We start from the raw sequence: 17,349 nt of genomic DNA on the forward strand, positions 1-17,349 counted from the left end.
AATGACTACAAAAGTTAGATTGTGTGGCATTTGAGATGTTGTCCAGTTCTAGGTATGTGATACTTCAATGTTCACTAATTCCCTTGCCGCAGTAGTCTTCACAGAGCCCTACCCAATTATCTTACTCAGGACAGCTATAAATTTGTCAAATTAGAATGTAGATTATTGAAATCAAAGACTTCTGCTGTATGACTCCAATGTTTTCTGTAATAAAGCTCACAGAAGCTGATTAGTCAATATTTATTGAATGATTTTTGATTGATTGATTACCAACCTGAAGAAGCTTTAGGTTCTGGATGCCTGAAGCTGGATGATAAATTTGTCAGTTGAAAATAAATCCAGGTGTTTGGAGAGGTCCAAAGATTAGCCATCAGGTAATTTCTTTTTTTGTCTGTAGGAGTTCATGAACACTGCCTATAGAGTAACAAGATACATATTTGAACAGTTCCTTTGTTCAACATATTTCGACTGAGAGGAAAGTAGTGACTTAAAGTTACTAAAATGTATTCTAGCTATAGAAATTCATCTAGTCCTGTCTTAATCACTGGAATATGCTTATTATGTAAATAAAGTATTGATGGTTGTTCCATATTGAAAGAATTGATTCAGCTGACTATTATAGAAGAAAAAAAGATAAAGTATTATAAATACATATATTTGTACTTAAGATGGTAGATGTCAGTTAAAAAGAGCCAACTTCTCAAACTTCTACTTCTTATCTTGTTCTTTGAAAATGTGAGAAGTCAAACAGACATTTTTGTGACATAGTTTTCTTTGGAACTTTCTGTTGCAATTGAAAAGAATGAACAATGAAGAAAGAACAACCTTTTTCTAGTGTGTTTTTTTTTTTTTTAATCATAAGACCTATATTCCTGAAATTTTTCTTCTCGATCTGTTCTAAGAATTTCTATTCAAACTTCTAGATAATGAGATTTGGGCCAAGAAAGAATTATATCTTTTTATGTTTCTTTTTTAATTTAAATTGGAAGGGTCTTTGCAATTATCTGTTCCTAATGGAGGCAATGTATTACAAGTTGTAGAGATCTAACACATCCCCACCATGGGCAAGAGTGTAGCTCAGATTGTGCTGTGAATCAGGTCCAATTACCATAGGTGTTCTTAGCAGCTCACAAAAAAGAAAAAGAGATAGAAGATGGTGCCCTCAACCTCACAGTTCTCATAAAGAACAGCGCCAAGCCTGGATCAGCAGATAGTTGAGATTCACCAGGACATAGTGTTCCTAGAAATGGGTGACTTCCCTTGAATGCAAGTCTGAAGCATGGTTTTTCTCACTTTGAGATCAGCTCTGTATGGCAAATCATACTTATTCCTCACTCTTATCCTTCATACATACATATACACACACACACACACACACACACACACACACACACACACACACACACATATATATATATTTGTTTTCCATCCTAGAATGCATTCCCTCCAAATCTTCATTTCTTGAAATCCTTCTATTCTCTAAAAGACTGATGAGGTTCCAAGAAGTCTTCCTTGGAAAAAAGACTTTGTTAAGCACAAAAAATGTCATTTTCCATTTTCATATGCCTTTCTTTTTTGAAACAGACCTGTGGTTTCACTGGAATTGGAAACTGCTGGAGAGGAGGATCATCTATCCAGGCAGATCATCACCTATTCTGCCATTTATAGTCTGAGAAAGTTATTTGGGGGCACAGAGAAGTGACAAGATCATAGTTGCACAACTAATACGTTAAAAAAAAAAAAAAACAGGATTTCAACTCAGGCCTTTGTGCCAGTATGGCTGTTTTGCACTGCATAGTATTTCAATTGTGGTAGAATAGAATAAAGGAAATAAGGCTCAGGAACGGAACAATGTGATCAAAGTTCTATGGCATATAGGAACAGAATCAGGGGTAGAACCCAGAGAATTAAGTTCTCAACCTAGTGTTCTATACATAACTCTCTAGTATGTCCCCAATGTCCTTAGATTGGGCTAAATGACTGCTAAACCCCCTCCCAATTTTAAAACTGACACCTTTTGATAAACATTGTCTGTTGCTTGTTTACTTGTTTCAACATATCCCACTCTCCATGTCCCTATTTGGGGTTTTCTTGGCAGAGATACTGGTGTGGGCTGCCATTTCTTTCTCTACCTCCTTTTACAGATGAGGAAACTTTGGCAAACAGTATATAGTGACCTGTTCTGGGTACCACAGCTAATAAGTGTCTAAGATTTAAATACATAAATGGTAACATGACAGATACTGCTTTTATTAGTATTCAAATATTTTCCTAAAATCCTATTAAGTGTGTATTACACTTCAGTCTACGATTGTGATCTTAGAGAATTATCTCATAGTATGTTTATATTTTCATCTATTGTTTATCAGAATAACCAAGTGATAGTGAGTTGGGAAGTCATCTATTTTCTTTTCTCTATTCCCTATTATAAATGCCTATTTCAAAAGCATTTTGAGCTACGGATGGATTTTTTTTTTCTTTTTTAAATTCTGTAATCTCCCAACCAAGCCTAGTTTGCTTCATCCATCATGTCTGGAGCAGAGGAGGCCATAAAACTGTGTTGATTTGTCATAGTCTATTATTTAATTCTACTTATACCCAAATCCCTTGAGACTCAAACTATAATTAAGCAGATTAGGTACTAATGATCAGTAAACTTGAAAGCAAGATTTAGAGTAATTCAGCTATCAGTGAGTTGACTAAATTTATGTCTAAGTCTTAGAGTAGAAATCTCATTAGACAATATCTTCACTAGAATATCTTTCTTTCTTCCTCATTAGTAAATGTAACTGATAAATCCCTGATTAGTTTATCTTCTTTACTCAGGGAAGTATATTACCATCAACATAGTATGTGACTAATCTATTGGTCTTGACTTAGCTCCCAGCACAAGGCCACAAACATAGTAGGCATTTGCTTCTGAATTTAGTTTTGGCAGCAATGTTGAAAATGGATTTGAGAGAAGAAATATGAGAAAGACCAATTAGTAGGTTATTATAATAACACCACAAGTAAAGTATGAACAGAATCTAACTTGTCTAAAAAATTTCCCCTCTAGTATCAGACATAATCATCCCAAATTCTATCTCAAAAGTTGAATATTTATTGAAAGCAGGAAAGTTCATTGTGCTTTCACTTAATAGATTATGGGGGGAAGAGGTGATTATTGTAGAAACAAGCTAAAGCATGGAATTTCTATGTAGTTAAATAGAGATGCTTTAAAAATTAAGGAGATGTTTATGTGGAAAATTGGAGTTAGGGAAAATATCTCCTTCGGGCTTTCATTCCTCATAGTGCATGTTCTTCTGCATATCTGTCCTTCTAATTCTATTTCCAGTGATATCCACCATATAAAAGGATACAAGAGGACTCTCCAAAAACTGAAATAGAAAATCTGATTAGCAACCTCATTGAATGTTAAGATCACAAAATAGAAATTATAAAGAATTTTGCATTAATGGAGAGAGAGGGGAGGACTGACTGCTATTTTTGTTATACCGCTTTTGGTCTGTCTAAAGAACTACTTCACACAAAAAACAATTCATTACTACAAAAAACAAAACACATTTTTGGAACCATTATGTTGGTTTGGACCTACCACTTCTTCACCTCAATTATAAACAAACTAATGACATCAATAAAGAAAATGGGCCTTTCCATTCTGAAGTAGAATTCTTGGATTAAAGCATAATCAAGTATATTATCCATCTGATAATATTTACTTGTAAAATATAGCTTCTCTTTAGCACAAGTCAAAGTATGCTTCATAATTCTCTTAGGAACAAGTCAAAGTACACCTCCTAGATTTCAACAGAATTGGAAAATCGTGGTGCTTTTATTGTAAAGATAAGGGAACTGGATCATAGAGAGGGAGATGATTCACCTAGCATCTCATTATTAGGATGTGGCAAATTCAAATCATACCAGAACCTACATCATCTGAGCCTTAGACTATATTAATCTCCATTATCTTGCCCTAGGACTAATGTTGAGGAGTTTTTTCCCCCTTTTTTGCGGGCTATTTTTACTCTTTTAGCATACCTGCAATACAATTAAAACTTTTGTTTATTGTAAAGAAGAGTAAAGATAAGTGAAGTTGTTTAAATAGATTTCGTGTAGATGATGCTTGAAAATAGGTTCTAAATAGGCTTTGAATCCTGATTCTATCAGATACCATTTGTGTGAGCTTGGACAAGGTAATTCATCAAGGTAATGAACCTAAATTTCCTCAAATGTAGAATTAAGGGGCTGGGCTATGCAATATATAAAGTCCCTCTTAGCTCTAAATCTGACCCTATGATCCTAAGTAGGAGAAAGGGTAAAAGCCAAAGATGATCAAATATGCTTTGATGTCCAAGCAAAACTTTATTTAGAAAACAGAATTCATTGTTTTTTAAAAATGATTACTTGTTTTGGTCACAGGATTTCAAGAAAGTGCTTCAGAAAAATGTTGTCGCTTATGTCAGCCTTCATAATCCTATAAGGGGTAACTCCAGCCTGCATCCTATCGCATCTCCTTCTCTTCAACAACTGGTGGCAGAGGTAAGAGATCTTATTTAACTACAAAATTTTAACAAAGAGGTCCCCTTTTCCCCACTTCCATAATTTTGCTTTGACACAGAGTCTGTTTTACATAAACAAAGTGGGGGGGGGGGCAATGCTTTCACTACACATTTTGTGTTGAGAACAAATAATCAATTTCCTTCAAATAAATATTCCAACCCTATTTTCAAGGTATTTCAAAAACACTACTAAAATATGTTGAAAAAAAAAGGAGGAAAATGATTGTTACTTGTTACCTAAATTCTTCTAATTCGTGATTTCTCCTGAAAGTTGTTCATTTTATCTTTTAATTTCTTCATTTCATGCCTATTTTATAGAAGTTTAACTCATATCTTAATGGAGTTCATATTTTTATCTAGATTATTTTTATGACTTTAAGATTATCAATTGACATTTAAATTGTAATTTCACAGGAGGTCTCATCTTCTGTAGAATGTAAATAGTTAGAGGTTTGGGATCCTGGGACCCAATCTTCCCCAAGATGAAGGCATAGTAGGGAATGACCTTTTGCAAATCCACTGAAGCTACAATATAGCATCATAGAAGCCAAATGAGAGATGAAACAAATAATGAGCCAGGCTTCTGATTAGCCATAATTCTTGCCTGAAATGTAATGCAAACCAACATTTTATGACTTTCGTAAAATATTTTCTAGTTTAATAGTTTTCATCAGCGTTTGCATGTGTGATATAATAAAAAAAAAAAAGACATTTAGAAAGATGAAGTGGATAAATTCTACATTTAGGACCAGACAAACCCCAATATGGATGCTCTAAATTATGCCAATATCTCTAAGTTGGTAAATTAATTTCTTCTGCTGTGTAGGCTGTATCAATTTCACTGACTTTCATTTACCTTCCTAGAGGCGAATGAGGAAAGGCAGTCAGCTGAAGATGCTTCCCCTGAGGTTAAGTCCAGCTTTAGGAAATTAAAGCCATTCTCTTAGGGAATTATTCCACTGCGCATGTGAGTGAGCACGAAGAGGGGCTGACAAGTTGGAATAGAGAGGTTGTGGAGGACTATAAGAGTCCTGGATATAATATATACCAGGTATCTATAATAGATACCTGGAGCTTAAATAATTAATTTGAAGATAGGATATTTCCTACTATGATCATTTCAAAAGCCATTGTTATATGTTGTTAAAATAATTCCTGACTAAATGGATAATGCATTGTGTTTTAGAATTTGTAAACTACTTAATATTATTTGTAAAAAATGAAAATATCCATTTGTCCCTCATTTCTCTCTAGGATAAAATATAATTTGCTTATGTAATTATATTATGCTCATGTAATTATATGCTTATATAATTTGCTTAACATTCACAGTTATTGGAGTTTGACCCCTCACTACTCTTACAGATCAATTTATCCTATTCCTTTTTTAAGATCCCTCCAATGTAGCCAAAGTAGATTATTGTTCTCCCTCTCTGTATCAACTCAGTGCTACATCTGCTGACCCTGTGCCTTCCCAAAGAACTCCCATATCTAGAATGCAATCCTTTGTGATTTTAGTTTCTCCTAATCCTTACCTTCCTTAAAGGCTCAGATTAAATTCAGTCTCAACAGGAAATCTTGCCTGATCTCACCAGTTAATGTTTTTCCTCTTCTTTTTCCAATTAACTTTATTATATTTTCTTTTGTATTTGTAGTATCCTTGCCATCCATTAAGTAAAATTTGTTTTCATTCATTTCTTTGTATACTCCTCATGTGCCTACTTAGCACAATGTCTAGGACAGAGTAAGCAATTAAGTAATTAAATTGTACCAAATCTTTAGCTTATAGTGCTTTACTTAGAATTGTGACCACTTTAAAGCAAAAGCTAATCCTAACCTCCCAAAATAGGGGATCTAGGATGGGTTTTATGTAATTTCATTCCATGGTTCCAGTTTATATTTGTAGATGAAATGAAAGCATTTCGTTTTCTGGCAGAAAAATGCAAAAGATTCAATTCACAAACTGAGTATTAATGTTGAGAATCATAGCTCCTTCTTTAATTCCAAGCCTTGTTTTGGAGAGATACTTGGTTTCCCCACTTATCCCACTGAATTATTGAGTCTAAATTAGTTTTGATTCATGTTACTATAAAACATAAATATGTGCCATGTGGATTTTAGAAGTGTGATATTGTCAGAAAAAAAAAATGGATTGATGCAACTCCCCTAAGATTGGAGATTACTGTTTTCTATGTCTATATAATGGTTTGTAAAATGTAAATGATTATTTAAAGCAAATTTGCTCAGAGAATCAAAAAAAGAAAATAATGTATTAAGAAATTGATGTTTCCCCCCTAGAATCCTAAATATACAAAATGACAAGGAAATCTGAAGGAAACAGAATCTTGTGGATGTATACACATGTGTATATTCAAATATTCTAAAGCTGTACTGTTTATGGCATTTTATAGAAACATGTAATATTTTCCCTGCACAGCAAGGACAAAGCTCTTTGTCCTAGCCAAATGTCTTTCCAGAGGAAGAAGAATCTGATGCAGTTTTGTCATTGATTCCTATGATTTGTGTTTCTGCATATGTAGTGCTTCTGTATTACTTGGTTTAAAGAGAAAATTGATCCCTCTACAAGGATCATTAATATTAGGCTTAGGTTTGCTAATGGTCAGGAAATGATAAGTTAATCCTAGTATAAATGGTCTTTTAAGAGTTTGATACTGACCATCTCTCCTTGTTAAAACATCAGTATATTTCACATTACTATTTTACTTTGAAATACTTTTGTCACAATAAGATGGACTGGCCAATACTCTATAAGTAGTGAATATTAAAGATATTATTTTGTAGTGAGCTTCTGGATTCTTTCTCCCAGAGCAAAGCTGTGTTCACATCTCTTCTTCTAGGTTCTAGGGTTGAGGAGTTAGGGGGAATTTTTTCTCTTATGCTATTGCTTTGAACCCCTATTTAACATGTTTCCTATTAGCTGATGAGTCCTTCAGTTCCTTTACTAACACTAATGAACTTTTTACAGATGCATATTTACTGAAAAGATATAGTAAGAACAAATGTCCAAATATTATTAAAATTCCTGACTAAATGGATAATGCATTGTATTTTAGAGTTTGTAAATTACTTAATATTATTTTTGAAAAGTAACATCATCCATTTGCTCCTCGTTTTTTTCTAGGATAAAATAAAATTTGTTTATCTTAGCATTCGCAGTTACTATCCTTACAGGTTATCCCTTGCTTCATCTCTCTCCACCACCACCCCCCGCCCCACCATTGGGGATATATTCTCTCCTATATCATATCAGTTTCTGAGGGGGAAAAAAAAGTGGCTCAAACTTAACTCAGTTTCTACTTAGATTCACCTGACCAAGCTCTCTTCTGGATGAATGATTCTTATAGATCGGCTACTTTGCTACTGTTCAGGTAGACAAAATAGTCCATTTGTATCTTGTTTTTCACTAACTGACTTTTGGCAAATACGGATATGAACTCTAGTTCCCAGATTCTGTGCTCATTCTCCAGACCTTTGAAGCATTCAAAGTCACAGCTATCGCCAATTTCTTTCATTTAAAACAAAGAAGATCATAAAGAGACATAAAATAGAGTCCCCAGATTCATGAACTGGGGAAGTAATTTGGGAGGTAGAATATTGGCCATTGGGGCCAATATACAAAAAAAAATTTGTGTATAAAATGGTTCCTGGATGACATGAGAAGGCGTGTAATAAACTGGGTCATCTTCTCCTAAATGTGCAATTTAGAAATGGTCAATCATAGAAAATACAAAGATATGGTTCTGGGTCTCAAATCAGAGAGAAATCCTATCCTGAAACTTATTACCTGGGTGACCATCAGAAAAATTCCCCTCCCCTCTCTGAATCTCTTTTTACATATGTAAAATGAGGAAACACTTACTTCACAGTTACTATGATATTCTCATGATATAATTCAAAATAAAAATTTTATTAGCTTTCAAAATATAAATGTCACTGAAGGTAAAGTTAAAAATAGAAGCATTGGAGTGTTCTGTAGAAAGAGAAGTTTGGAATGCACTTTGGTGGCCATGTGGTCCTTATTTCTACATAAGAGGCACCTTACACATTATTGCATTTTGTATTTTACTACTTGTGGTTTCCATTTTTTAATGATCATCTTTGACCATGGGATTGTAGATTTCAAACTGAAGATGACCATTAGAGACCATTGAGTCTAACATCCTTATTTTACAGATGAGGAAACTGAGGTATAGAGAGGGGAAGGGCAGAAGTGACTTGCCATTGGTTCAGGGCTTTATTCATTATTCCACGTTGTTATTTATAGAAGAGATAAGAGTTGTCTAACCTTTAAGTTAATTTTCTTTACAGTATTTGAGATTGAAGATATTTTAATAGCAAGGACATTGCCTTTGGGTTCAAGAAGATATGGATTCAATTTTTGCCTCCAGCATCTTCAAGTTGTGTGGCAAATTTTCTAATCTCCCTGAGCCTCAATTTCCTCATCTGTAAAAAGGATAACAATAGCACCTCTTTACAAGATTTTAATGAGTATAGAAGTATGAAATGAGGCAATATATATAAAGTGGTTTATAAATATTACATCTTGTTATTATTTCTGGATTATTTATAAACTGCCTTTCTTTTTCTTCTTTCTCTGCCATATACAATTTGCATATCTTTCTCAGAAACTGCACACTTTTGTCCCTGGCATCCAGGATGTTTTCCAGATGAAGCTTTTGTGTATTGCCCTCTTCCCCCATGTTCTCCACTATTTCCAATTTTCCTCACACTTTTCCTATTCTATTTGGCCTCCTTTCCATCCCTTCCACTATTCCACTATTAGTCAATTGAAGTGGCCATTAAGACTCCAATAAATTGATTTAAAATGTTCCTTTAAACTAATACACTACCTTGCTGAAAGTCTCACATTTGAAGTTATGCTACTACTGGGCAGATTTATCCATCCCTTATGTTTACATGATTGTCTTTGTTTATTTTTTTGGTTTGTTTCTTTTGAAGCTAATTTGAGTCTAAAGCACTGAATTGATCTCCCCAGTTCATTACTCTTTCAGGAGGGTTTTGTTTCAGCATACATTAACAATTTGCAAATACTATTTGTTTTAAATCTTGCTATCAGGGGAAGGCAGCCCAATGCTGGATAAAACACAGAATTTATGGAAGGCAGCTGATTTAAATATTTGGATTATGCCGCCAAAGAGCAAGGCAAACATTCTGAGACCTTAACAAATTTAGTTTGAACTCATTTATCCAGCCACCATAATTACTGTACGCATTCATTAAAGAGGCATGCGGCTTGAGTTGCGTTGTATTTACAGTGTTTTGATTGGTATGTCGGACAGCAGACCTCCATGGGCCTCGGGAGGAAATGATGGTTTACCCAGCTGTGGTATGAACGAATTGTCATTGGCCAACAGGTTGCTCACTCACACAGTATCTCATGAATACAGTCAGCTTCATTTTGTCCATTATAGAAAAGTGAAATTTATTATAACCAAACATTTGCTGTTTTCTGTTGTTGTTTTCTCCACTATAAATTATGGCTGGTTAAAATCTCCATCTAATGGCAGTAATTTGATTATTTATATGATCATTATAACATAAAATTCATTTCCATGGGGCATATTGTGTGAGGCTTTTGAGTATATGAATTTAAACAGAAGCATTTTTATGCTTTTTTTAAGACTCAAGTTTTTAAGGTGAAAAATATTAAATGCTATGACTTTTTTGAAATCATGTTAGGTAGATTTAGTCACCGTAGTTAAAGAAATGAGCATAAGTTCAAATTAACCTGATTTTAGGAAAGTGCAATATAGATCTGAAATTTTTTATTTATTTAGAGAAAAGAATAAATCAATGAACTAGCTTTCCAATCACTTGTTTTATTTTCATGACTCATAAGTCGATTTCTTTTGGCAATTGGCCTTCTGGATACTTTTAAGATAGGATTTTGTGGGAAATTTCTTTCATTGTCCCCATCTTCATAACGTAAATAAATTCTCTCTTAAGTTAATAGTGTGTAAAGTTTCTAAATAGCAACAACTTGGTTCTAATTTTTGCCTGTTATTGTATTACTTAGTAGTATCTCAAGCAAAATGATGTGTAAGTGCTACCCCACAATATTAAATAGGTGCCTCTGGCACCTCTGTGGTGATCTGTAAGGAAATGGTTAAGTTAGCAGAAGCCATTTATGGCTTTGTTATGCCCAATCCTTGTTCACAGTACATGTTTTCAAAATTGTGCCTGTGTTAGCCATCCATCTACTTTGTGTATCTGCCACCCTTCCTCCTTCTTCCACATTCTCTAAATATTACGCTATTACCAAAATCATCAGCACCAAGACTTCATTGTCTTTGCTGACCACAACCTATGTAGTCTTACCTGAAGTGGTCTGAAGCTATTATATTGCCTTTTTATCTCTCTGCCCTGCTTTCAAAACTAAGCTGCCAGGCATTAGAGTTAAAAGATAAAGCTATTTTTTAAATTTGCTTTAAAATTGTTTTGCCTATTCTCAACTTTCTTTTCTTTATTTTTTTTTATTCCTACTTCGCTGAATTTACAAGATTATTTTTATATTTTCTCTTTTTTTTTTTTTTCTTTTAAAGCTGATAATTCTGTCTTGGGCTCTAAAAATAATTGTATTATTTGTTTTACTCATGAAATGGAAATTAAAATGGTAACTGTATAAAATAATAGAACAATAGGCCTTTTCAATTTTAAAAGAATGTTAAAAGCCCTTGTGATTATGATGTTCGAATAAAAACAACCACATACTTCTACTCATAAATCTTGAAGAGTTCAAAAGTCTCTTATTGGCTAAGGAGACAGAAGGTTTAAATCTCAGTGGTTTAGGGGCAGGTAGGTTGCATAGTAAATAGAGCACCAGCCCTAAAGTCAGGAGGACCTGAGGAACCTCAGACACTTAACACTTCCTAGCTGTGTGATCCTGGGCAAGTCACTTAATCCCAATTGCCTCCACACAACAAAACAAAACAAAGCAAAAAAAAAAAAAAAAACTCTCTGGGGTTCCTAAGCAGTAATCTTCATAACTATTATTTTTACTTTCAATTCAGTTCAACAAATGAGTATGCAGAACTTACTCTTGATATTAGTATAGCTCCATTCTATTGGTTACTCTCACAGGACAGCCTTCCTTTTCTGATCCTTTTAACTCTAATTATATCCTTTTCCATTGTTTCTCTTGTGTGGTTCTTCTTTGGAAATTTGTTACAGTCTACTCTGCCCACTGTCAATCTATTGTGACTTAGTATTTCATAGCATGTTAGTATGTCGAAGTCACATTCAAAGAATATTGGGATTGAAGAAAAAATGAGTCCTTGTTTCAAGGATAAACTGGGGTCATTAAAAGCCCTGCCTTTTTTCCCAAAAGTAATCCAACCCACCTCTTCTCCTCCTGCTTCATTTTTGGCCCACTTTGCTATCCATCTGGTATGTCTTGTCAATATACATATGTATATATGTATGTATATATATATACATATATATCCACCAAGAGTTGGGCTCAATGGCCTGTCTGTCCAAGTAATTTGTCCTAGTTGGGTTTTAGGCATACAATTGTAAGGGTAAGAGGTGAGTTTAGATAATTACACCATGCACTCATACATTTATCAGATTAAAACACAGGCACATGGTTTCAACATGGCCTGAATACTTCCCTAGGTGGAACAGAAATTCTTTTTATAAATAAATTGGTCATTCACTCTGAGTCTGTGTAAAATCACCAAGGCGGTTGGAATTTTATAGTGGAGAGCCTGGAAACATAGGCCTGAGAGCATTCTAGTTAATCCCCTAAAAAGGAATATATGAGAGAAAGGAGGAGGGAACAGCAGATACATTAGCACAGTTTTTTTTTGTTTTTTTTTTTCTCCTTCCTTGAACAAAAGAGCATCAAACATTTGAAGAGTCCTTATATTTGGACATTTTCCTTGGAGTCACAGCAGCATCTGACATCAGTATTTTCACTAAGAGCTAATGGTAGACTAAATGTAATGAAGAAAACACATTTAAGTCTGCAAAAAGCACAGCAGGAAAACTACTCCTTATAATACTTCAGGGAAATAACTAGTACAAGGACTTTCAGGATCTGGGAATTATCTTTTTTACACCTGTACACACTCATGTGTGAGTTTACACAGACTTTGGAGGGGTAGGGATGGGTGGAGTAATGTTTTATATCAACTCTTCTTCCTTTGTCTTGGTTTTAAATATCCCTAACTGAAAGCTGTCTAGCTGACTCACTGATATAACCATAGAAGGGGTAAAACACAGAGGTAACATTACTGAAGCAAATCCCACCCTCTCAGGTTTAACCCTAGAGTCTCTGAAGGAATCACGTAGCTGTCCTCTCCTCTGCAGGAGCCTAATCTAGTATCGCCAAGGGTTACAAAAGATGTTCCAGAGTCTACACAATAAAAATAGCATAAACCCTAGATTCACATTATTCCATGATAAGAGAGATGTACTTAATACTTGAATGAGTTTGACAAAAGGTAAAAGAACAGGGATTAAACAAACTGACAAAGAGTTCTAAGAAAATATAAGGAGGGAGTTAATTGTTTTATAAATATGTGTATTATATTTTTGCCTTCAAAATTCTAAATGCAAATTGATGATCCTAATTGATCTAAATGAACCTGAAAAAATGTCCCTGAGTCCTTTCTTTACAATTGTTAACTTTGATGATCACTATTTACTTAAGCAGATTATGCTTTCACTCCCTAATTCTGTGTATAAATTTATGATCCTGGTAGGACTGACATCTTATTAGCCTACTCTATGGAGCCATTATAATGCCTTTGACTATTCCAGCTATACAACTGTTCACTGGACTATCTAAAATATAACTGTAGCCCATTGATGGTCATAGCTGCTGTCATGCAGCTCTTTCCTCTTCCTGAGCCTTGATGGCTTTGGTATTAAGTTTAAGGTTGGGCTTACTTTGACATAAAAAGGAAGAGTAGACTTCTAACCAGAACTTGCAAGAGGAACAAAAACAAACCAGAAAATTCTTGTACTTCCAATGCTGACCAAGATCACATCTCCCCCACTCCCATTTCTAAGAACAACCCTTCGCTATACCCACCTCTTCATTTTGGACTTTGAGGAGTCTTGGTAAAAGAAAGAAATGAGGGAGTATTTATGTTTTTACATTTAAGGAGACATATCTATGAGGTTCCATTTCTTAGGAAATTTACATTTCCTTTTACATTTTTGAAGGAAAAAACATAGACAAACACTTAAGTTGGAGACATGATTCAGTCTGCCTTCTTGTAACAAAATGGCAGGTGATAATTTTTAAGTGGTTGAACTATATACTCTGATATTTTAATGGATCCTAATTAATTAAATAGTTCTTATTAAATCTAACAAAATAGGTTTTAATTAAAGAGTTTGAGAGATAGAATCTTAGAATTGAGGAGAAATTTAAAAAAAAAACACTCCAAACTATTTTCCATTTTATAACTCTCAAGACTGAAACTCAGAAATGTTAATTAAGTGATTTTCCAAATTCCTTAATGTCAAACAGAGTCTCCATCTCTTGATTATTATACCAGTACTTTTTCTCCAAGGCCATAAAGTTTCCCAAGTCATCAAAATTAATATTTTAAAAGAAAAAAATCTCAATGTAACCAAAACAATAACTACAGGAAAACCTCCTAAACACATGCACATGTGTGCACACACACACACACAGAAAGAGACAGACAGAGATGGGGGGGAGAGGGAGAAGGGATCTGAAATCTTTTCACTGTCTGAAATCTAGAAATGACCATAGTTTAAAACAAAAGCACCAATAAAAATTTTTTAATGCACCTAAGATACTTTCTTTGAGTACAGTCTTGAAAGAAACATGTTGTTTAGCTAAATTAAGTAGTCTCTTTTGTATCTAATAAGCAACCATCATAACTACACTGAATATTCATTTCATCTCTTAGTCATTTCCATGATTGAGGTTTGGTCTACTGTAGAAGTTTATTCACATAAGCTTGTAAAAGGTGTTCATTGTTTATATTTTCCAGCATCTTTCAGTTTTCTAGAAGAAAATATTTATGATGTACCTGTTTGTAGTTTCTGAGGACTCTGCAAGGCTTTAATTCTTTGATTTTGAACATTTAAAAAAAATTCTCATTGCCTTCATCTAGGGCATTTCTTCATTTTGGATTCACCAAATATCATAATATTTCATTGTTTAGAAATCCCTTTTGGTGTTTTGTTAGTGGTTTTCCATTTTTCTTGCCAACCTCATTTTATATAAGAACTCAAGGAAAAGGAGTTAAGTGACTTTGCCCGAGTTATACAACCAATAAGTCTCTGAGGCCAGATTTAAATTCATGAGGATGAGTCTTCCTGACTCTGAGCTTCACATGCTTGTACCACCCTAGCTTCCCGAAAATCATCATGTGCATTGATTTAGTTAGAGAATCTTGTCAAGCTCTTAGAAGATTCTATCTTCTTCAGGTTCTTCAATGGCTGATATTTATATAGTCATCTTTATTGGTGAACTGCTGTCTTGATTTTGTTCATCTTAAATCATTTAAGACTTGACATTTAAGATGAGACAAGGATTTTTAGTGTAAATTTTTTTTTTCAAATAACAGAACTATAATTATCGTAGAGACTCAGAATTATGTGACCTTTAGCATCCTCTGCCCTTGTCTACTCTAAATCAGGTCTCTACTTTATACAACTACTATACTAGTATTCTATTTAGTATAATAGTATAGTACTACTATACTATACAACTACTTAGCTAATGATATCTGTAATCTGAAAACTAGCTTTGACTTGCTACTTCTCAGATTTCCTCAGTACACCAGAAATATAATTTTATTCAGATGCCTGGGAAGACCTTGTAAATGTCCTAAACTGCAGTCTGTGACTGCCACTTCTACATTTCCATACTTTCTAGGTCATCTAAGGAAGCAGAAGTTAGAGTCAACCATGGATATCCAAAGTGGGAAGACACTGACATTGCCCTGGCTATGAAAGCCAGGTCTGCCATGACCCAAACTCCTAGAAGATCTTGGCCAAGTTTGTATTGCAATGATGACTATGCATACCCTGCTATTGCTCCTGAGATACTGAGGAAGGCTTTTTTGATTACTCACAACCTTTTTTTTGTTGTTGTTGTTGTTCTTTGGTCTGAGGCTCTAAAATTATATATTTGTTAAGTAAACTAAAAACAATGGAGCCCTAAAATTTGTTAATTTTCATATATAAGTGCATAGATGAATTGCCTAGTACTAAGATTTAATCCATTTGTGAAGGCTGGTATGTTTTCAAGTAGCAGCAGATGGGAATGGACCAAAGGCCAAAGAAGAATCAATCAGTCCTTCCTCAGTCTCTCAGCACTACCTCATTCAGAGACCTTCTCTGTCCTCCTCTCCAAGGATGGTTGCCAAGTCTACATTTGCAGCTCTGACCTATTCTCTAAGTTTCTGCCTCATTTTTCTTTCCTGGACATCTCCATCTGGATGTCCCGCTCTCACAGCAAAAATCAAAACTCTATAATATAATGCCTGCATTTTTGTCCCTGAAGTCTCCTTTTGAATACCTTTATTTCAGTCACTGGTACTATGACTCTCTCAATGTCCTCTGCCCCAAACCCTAAATTTACCCATGACTCCTTTCATTCCACAGCCCATTTAGTTAGTTAACACATTTCCTTTTCCATGTACAGCCAGTATTGTTATTTGTTTTCCTTTCTATTTGTTATCAGGGTTTCTACCCCTGATTACACAGCATAATCGTATCCCTTATTACATCATCTCTGCACTATTATTCCTCTCACCTACCCTGTGCATCTCCAAAACTGAGATGTCCAGTTGTGATAAGACATTCCCCCATTGGACATTCCCCCAGTGATACAAACTATAGTGTTGCCTATGTAGTAGGTCTCTTACTTGTTTCTTCCCATAAGTTGGTTCTCACCCAATATGCTGAGAGTCTTTTGTGCTCTTTCTCCTTACATGGTAGGACATATAAATTCAAGTCATTCTCTGATAGATAAATGATAAACGGATATCCAAAAAATAACTCTCAAAAATATTGTCGAACTCTTAATAACATATGAAAAAAGTTTCGATTTGCCAATAATTAGAAAAAATACAAATCAAAATGATCCTGTGATTATTACCATCTATCAAATTAAAAGAAGTGACGTAAGGTGAGATTAGTTAGTCTTGAAGGGGTTGTGGGAAGATAGGTGCTAATTGTTGACAGAGCTGTTAATTAGGAAAACTATTTTAGAAACCAATTTAAAATTTTTAAAAGAATGTACCTAAAATTTTCATCCCCTTTTCACCCAGAGATTCCACTACTACTCGTGCTCCCAAAAATGGTCATTGTTAAGATCTCCCCCAACAAGGATCAAAACATTTATTTATAGGCAACAGTAATAGTACCACCACCATAATAAATAACATTCAAGTAACACTTTATTTAACAAAATATTTTCCTAGCAATAGCTCTAGAAGAAAAAATGTTTTCATAATTTTCTTTTACTGTGTACAGTGGTCTCTTGGTTCTGCTCATTTCATTTTTCATAATTTCATGTAAATCTTTCCATGAATTTTTCTTTCCCCTAAAATTAACCTGCTCATCACTTCTTATAGCATAGTAGTATGCCATTGCTCTTTCCTTTTAAAGAACATCTTGACTCTGGACCAAATTTCCAGGTGTAATCTTTGGGATATCTAACCCCTACATGAGACAGGGGTAAAGCTCTCTTTCTTTTATGATTCTTTATGTCTCTGCCACAGAGATCAAAGGAAGAATAGTGTAAAAT

General features: G+C 34.3%; 1 protein-coding gene across 6 annotated transcripts in view; it reads left to right on the forward strand.

Annotated features, from left to right (window-relative positions):
• Window positions 1–17,349, forward strand: part of NAALADL2 (N-acetylated alpha-linked acidic dipeptidase like 2) — a 1,183,950-nt gene that overhangs the window by 857,504 nt on the left and 309,097 nt on the right. For all 6 annotated transcript variants that reach the window (XM_031957680.1, XM_031957679.1, XM_031957681.1 and 3 more), the window contains one exon: window positions 4,423–4,542. In XM_031957680.1, the coding sequence (XP_031813540.1) occupies window positions 4,423–4,542 (120 nt within the window). The remainder of the gene's footprint in view (window positions 1–4,422; window positions 4,543–17,349) is intronic.

The sequence above is a fragment of the Sarcophilus harrisii genome, chromosome 3, assembly GCF_902635505.1.
Source record: "Sarcophilus harrisii chromosome 3, mSarHar1.11, whole genome shotgun sequence".
In the NCBI taxonomy this organism is placed as follows: Eukaryota; Metazoa; Chordata; class Mammalia; order Dasyuromorphia; family Dasyuridae; genus Sarcophilus; species Sarcophilus harrisii.